This window comes from Eptatretus burgeri, chromosome 12 (assembly GCF_056783735.1).
Source record: "Eptatretus burgeri isolate ZD-2024b chromosome 12, Ebu_testis_v1, whole genome shotgun sequence".
NCBI lineage: Eukaryota > Metazoa > Chordata > Myxini > Myxiniformes > Myxinidae > Eptatretus > Eptatretus burgeri.
Window position 1 is genome coordinate 68,095,588 of NC_140972.1, and position 6,202 is coordinate 68,101,789.

Sequence of the window (6,202 nt, forward strand, 5' to 3'; positions counted from 1 at the left end):
TAAATAAAAAATTATAACAATAATGTTGTAGAAATTCGACTTGAGGGACACATGAAAGGGCATGGAGATAGAAATAGAAATAAAAAAGTTATATCACATCAAAAAAAAAAAATATATATATCGGCCGGGTCCATTGGGCCCTGCCTATGCAACGTTTAAATTAAGGGTCTTTAAGGTTATCGAGGGTCTGATGGGTCTCATGGATCTTAAATAAATTAAGGGTCCCATGGGTCTCGTGGGTCTTGGTTGTCTTAATGGTCTTCGGGGCATTGGGGGTCTTAAGGGTCTTTGTGGTCTTTTGGGGTGTTGGTGGTCTCATCACCCAGAACAATGGACATGGGCCTTTTTAATGCCGTGATGCAGACCATGGCATGGGATATGAAGGATGGCTAGGAGACCATGAGGAACAATATAAAGGCCAGCCTGGCTGAGCTGGGGGCTAAGATAGTTGCTGGTCAGGCTAATATGGAGACCAGCCAGGCCAGGATTGTGGTCAGCCAAGACAAAGTGACAGCGTCCATTAAGGGCTGCCAGGGAAGTAACAAGAGAGGAGACAATTGGGATTAGAGGGGGCTCTAATAGGTTAGAAGGACCCCCTAGGCTTGAATAGGTTAGAAGGTTAGAAGGACCTCTAATAGGTAAGGAGGATCTCATAGGTTAGAAAGACCCCAGACGCTTAATAGCAGAATCGGAGGAAGATCAAATTAAAATGGATATGGGTGAAAATAAAATGGAAAGCGGAATAGCAGACATGTTAAAATAAATAACATCAGAAGAACAGATGAAGCGTTGTAGAAGAGGAGGCATGAAGATGTGTTGGGGCAGAGAGGTGTGAGGTGCGCGAGACACCTAAGATACAAGACTCGTTGCTGGGAGAGCTGGAGGAGAGGCACGAAAAGGAGGGGGCTGTAAAGTAAATTGGAAGGAGAGACGTGTCCCCCACGAGTCCCGCAGACAGGGAGGGGGACACTGACAGGCAAATTTGTACAGTGTGACCCATGAGTATAGGCATAAGGGTGGGGGCACTGAGAATGGAGAAGCTTCCTCTTTGCATAATGTTGATTTCTACAGCCACTGGAGAATAGGAGTAGGGCAATTGGATTTTGCGAGGACCTTTTGAGTCCCAAATTGTTAGTTTAGGGGAAAGTACGTCCACATCGAGCCACTCCACCAGTGAGCAAGGAAAGGCCATGCCACCTCATCCTTTGTGTCAAAACACACACACACACACACACACACACACACACACACACACACACACACACACACACACACACACACACACACACACACGCCTTTTTTCCTCCTGGGAGATAGGATAGATAGAGGCATTGGAAGCTTGGGAGAGATAGCTTAGTTTAGATGGACTTGAAGTGACAGAAGCTGGGAATAGAATAGAGGACTTAGTGGGACAGGTAGGATAGGATTAGGGCTGAAGCCGGCTTCCCTTCCTGTGCTACAACCATTGTCCTGCCCACCAACTACAGCGACATTGAACCTGCTTGCTGCCGCAGGCCCTTGTACCTGTCAGCCAGTCTGTCTCACCTGTCAGCCAGCATGTGCCACTTGTTGCAGGGCAATGTGTTTGGGCTAATAAGACTCACCTTGTTGAGAGGCCACATGGACTATTGGTTATGTGAATTGCTGGTGCTAGGGTCCAGGGCCCCATTGAACGACGTTGGGTAAAGCTGCGCTACCAGGAAGGGAGGAACAATGGATACAGGAACTTTATGAACTCTTTTATGAGAAGCAGAAGGTACCCCTCCAGGCATATTCATCCCTCCCAACCATACTTTGTTTCTACATAGTTAAAATAATTCCAGATATGGTTGTATAAGTGTGCGCAATAGTGTGAGAATGTGTAGGAATAGTGGATCGATGCATTAGGCTAAGGATGAAGTTTTGATTTCTTTATGCAGGTGCAGACTAGGATGAGGAGTTGTTTGCACGGTAAGTGGAATTGGACCCCGATGCTGCCCCTCTCCCACACCACTTCTGAACACAGACTGGCAAGAGTCTGAAAGAGGAAGGTGGGGGTAATGTTTCAAAAATGACTTTTGGGTTTAACACTTGCAAAGCTTAGAAATAGTTATTCCCTTAGTGCATGTATTAGCATAAGAGTGAGGTAATTTAATTGTGATAAATGATTGTGCGTCATTATTTGTATAAAAAGCTGTCGTCTTCCCTCCCTTATGTTTGTTTCTAAAATCACTTCTCCCTTTAAACACTTTGAATGTTCTTTTCTTTTCAATCTGTCTTATACGTCCTTTATGGGGAAATAGCAATCCTGCAATACCGTGAAGGTGCAAGTTTTGGTGTGATGGTGCGAGCCTCAAACTTTCGGAAAGAAGAGGGGCTCGGGGTGGGATTATGATGAGAGTTATGGCCAAACCACCAATTAGTGCGAGACAGACAGGGCGTGGTGACGTCACAAGGCAGGGGGTCTTGGGTGACAATAAAAGGCTATGCCTACACAGTTGTGAGTGGAGTGCCCTGTTTGAGTTCCAGTTCCTGGTTTGTGTCACTGTTCCAGTTTTCAGAGGCCAAGCCCAGTTGAGTTCCCAGTGTTCCAGTTGAAGGTCCAGTTCCTAGTTCCCAGTCACCAGTCCAGTTGCTGCGGTCCGAGAGAGATTGTGTGCTCCTGCCTCTCGCCTGCGAGACTGGGAGGTGGTTCAAACCCCAGCCGAGTCATGTCAGACTTTAAAAATGGTACATGCTGCTTCCTTGTTTGACATTCAGCATTTAAAAGCATCGAGCACATGCAATCCCCGTACCTTGGCATCCATGGGGAGGAGGAAATTCCCCCTTAGGAAATGCCCCACTGAGTGTGGTGAGAAAGGCTGCTCCATTGTGTGGCGTTGCTGGTTCCCAGAATGCTTGGGGAAGTGACAGCACTTCCCCCAAGCGCAGTGGCTATTGTTTGTTTTATTTAATAATCTTGTTTTTTATCTCGAGTCTTTTGGCTGTATGTCCATATGTGAGATGTGTGTGACAACTCCACTATTATAAGTGCCTTAAATCCTGTAAAAAAAACAAAAAACAACAACAAAAAATAACAGATGGAATGTTACTGTGTGATGGAATGGTTGCACATCATCAGTCAGCTGTTACCCATCAGGGAATGCATAATGACAAGATGGCGGTGGCTCGCTTGTCCTTCGAGAAATGTAAGGTTATTTTGCTGTGGTATTGGAAATCTGAGAACATGTATGAGTTGCAAAGAAGATTTCGGTGAGAATTTGCAACCACTCCACCAAGAGGGTGCAACCACCCTGACTTTGCACCCTGCAACCACCCTCAAGATTAACCATCTCGAGAATCCATGATAAATATGAAGCAAGTGAACGAGTTGATGTATAAATTGTAAATTCTCAATATACATTTAATTTCCTTTTTCTAGAGGAAGAGGGAAAGAGAGATTGCAACAAGGCATAAACATAAACCACTATTAAAATGGGAAAGTTTACAAAGTTTGCATGGAATTGTAAAAGTTTCCATCGACCCCAGTCCTGAAGAGAGTTAATCAGCAGGACAGAAAATGATTCACAAGAAACCTCTGAAAATCTCTTACAAATCTAAATGACAGCATGAATGAAAGAGTGCTGAAGGGTAAGAAATTGGAAAAGAAAGATAAAAAAAAAATGAATAAAGGCAAATGCATGTAACAATCTTGCGGCACGACTCACCTGTGGGATTACCAAAATGTAAATTCCATGGAGATTTCTCCATGTTCGTTTTCTGCAGAGGATCTGGGATCATGGCAGGAAATTACGTTCCTGTGGTGAACAAAAATGTATTGGTTATTAGTGATAAGTATGAATTGAGATATCCCATTTGCCACATATTTGGATGATGTTTGTAGAATTCCACGAGGTGTGTACTTATACCAGGTGTACACACACAAACGTACGGTTTCGTTACCTGTGACAACTTTTTGCCTCTTCGAATGTCCCTGAAAAGATAAACCATTTAATTTGCAGCATGTTGCCAATGTTGAATTATTTAATGAATTGCTCATCACCAGACCTGGCACTGTTATTCTGTCTGCTATACACACTTAGCACTCATCCAGACTATCATTTGTAACTGAAAAACTTAAAATGTTTGGCATAGCTGACACTTGTAACTTACAGGTGCCAGAGAAGTCACACTGTTTTCATTATATCTTTGCGTTTCACTCTGGCTACTTTGTGATATCACATGATGGCTGCCTGTGCCCAGAGTCTTTGAAAATGTGCATCATTGGCAACAATTAGAGAAAATGTGGCTATGAATGAACACTCTCCATGAAAGGGGAAAGCTTATGGATTGAAAGAGGCTGTTGTTGCCAAAAGTTAAAGGAATTGTGTGTGTAAGAGTGTAAAGTCCCTATGAATTGCGTGAGGGTCTTCCAAATTGTCTCGATCCCTTTTAGAAAACATGAAACCCTTTTCGAAAAAGAAAAACAAAAATGTGTGACACACAATTGAGAGATTCAATTCCACCTTCAGCATGTCAAGAAATAACACTTCAGCTGACGGCATGCTTTGCTTTGCTTTGTTCCTATCGACTCTCCTCTTAATATTGATGGATGTGACTGATGAAAAATGAAACTCAATCAAACCATCACAGTTACAACTTTCATCCAAAAATTCATTGCCTTTAGCATCTCTATCAGATCCTCTTGTAATCACCTCCTTTTTTAATGGCTGAAGTCCTGTCTCTTTCAGCCCCTCATCATAGCTTAGTCAATCTAGTCCCAGAATCAAGGTAGTCGTTCTTTGGCAGATATGTCCCTCCTGAGATGTGGTGACCAATACTGTACACAATGTTCCATGTGATGCCTCTCTAAATTACTGTACAATGTTAACACTACCTCTTTTGATTTATATTATTTATCCCTCGGCGAATACAACCTCATAGCCTATCATCATGTATTCATGTGGAGTACATGGCTGGTGGTTTGCAATATAGCTGGGAGTGTGGTTGTGCTTTTGACGTAGTGCCCCCTGGTAGTTAGAGCAATAATTTGGTATTTGGAAAGGTTGCCGGCGATAGCGCACCGACTCTTCACAAAAGACACAGTATGGGATATTTTACCTCCACCAAGAAATGGCAGACGGGTCCTCTAGCTCAACGTCCCTCGGATGGACGTTAAACTGGGTGTCTCGTTTGCTGGCATTAGTTGGTTGGCATTAAAGATCCCACGGTGTCTTTCGTGAAGAAGCGGAGAGCTATTGCCGGCACCGGCAATGGAAAACCACTCAGTTTAATCCTTGCCAAGAAACTGCTTCGGTTTTTGTAACACTTCGGTTTTTCAGATGCTTTGTAACAGGGTATGATGGTATGTCAGAATCAGAACAACAGTAAATGTAATGTGAATATAATGATTTATATTGATTAGATGATTAAATACACTTTACTATTCTCGTGTATGATCTTGGAACCCAAGAATTCCCATGATTCCTGAGGAGTGTGTGTGTGTGTGTGTGTGTGTGTGTGTGTGTGTGTGTGTGTGTGTGTGTGTGTGTGTGTGTGTGTGTGTGTGTGTGTGTGTGCGCACGCAGGTGTTTTCACAACAGTCATCACACCTGCTGCCTCCACTGGTGTTTCAGTGCAGGCTATCAAAATCAATGTGATCTCTAGGAATGGAGATTCATAACAACACGTGAGCCTTTCTTTACACAAATTAAACGTTTCCTCTTTCAATCTCGGGATGGATGATGGATGATTGGATGGATGGATGGATGAATGGAGGGAGATGATGGATGAATGGAGGGAGATGATGGATGAATGGAGGGAGATGATGGATGAATGGAGGGAGATGATGGATGAATGGAGGGAGATGATGGATGAATGGAGGGAGATGATGGTGATGGAGATGGAGGTGATGGTGATGGAGGTGATGGTGATGGAGATGGAGATGATGGTGATGATGATCCAGGATTTGGTGACATTTACAAATATCAGAATTTTGACTCTTCCCCACCCCCCCTTTTTCTCAAACTCCCCTATCCACTCATTCTTCCCTAGATTTACTCATCCATACTACAGGAGAACCGTTTGTCTGTGTCTGTCTGTGTGTCATCATGTTTCTCAGAGATGGCTGAACGGATATTCGTCAAACTTTCAGAGGTTCATGGTTGAGCCCCGAGGAGAGTTTTTGGCAAAAAAAAATTAAAAGAAATAGAAAAATTAGAAAAACAGAAAAGTTCGTTTTTGG

The 6,202-nt window shown here is 43.4% G+C and overlaps 1 protein-coding gene and 1 long non-coding RNA gene across 14 annotated transcripts in view; one reads left to right on the forward strand and one right to left on the reverse strand.

Moving 5' to 3' along the window:
- LOC147015838 (uncharacterized) overlaps positions 1–6,202 on the reverse strand; it is a 192,162-nt gene that overhangs the window by 125,889 nt on the left and 60,071 nt on the right. For 6 of the 9 annotated variants that reach the window (XR_015049874.1, XR_015049877.1, XR_015049879.1 and 3 more), the window contains one exon: positions 3,687–3,776. This is a non-coding gene — a long non-coding RNA (uncharacterized LOC147015838). Of the gene's footprint in view, positions 1–3,686; positions 3,777–3,921; positions 3,953–6,202 lie in introns of all 9 variants that reach the window. The other 3 variants (XR_015049872.1, XR_015049871.1, XR_015049873.1) reach the window with 1 other exon arrangement.
- Positions 1–6,202, forward strand: part of HTR4 (5-hydroxytryptamine receptor 4) — a 108,854-nt gene that overhangs the window by 15,056 nt on the left and 87,596 nt on the right. For 4 of the 5 annotated variants that reach the window (XM_085848408.1, XM_085848411.1, XM_085848412.1 and 1 more), the window contains exon 2: positions 5,547–5,647. In XM_085848408.1, coding sequence (XP_085704534.1) covers positions 5,628–5,647 — 20 coding nt within the window. In that variant the 5' untranslated portion in view covers positions 5,547–5,627. Of the gene's footprint in view, positions 1–163; positions 2,031–5,546; positions 5,648–6,202 lie in introns of those variants that run through there. The other variant, XM_085848409.1, reaches the window with a different exon arrangement.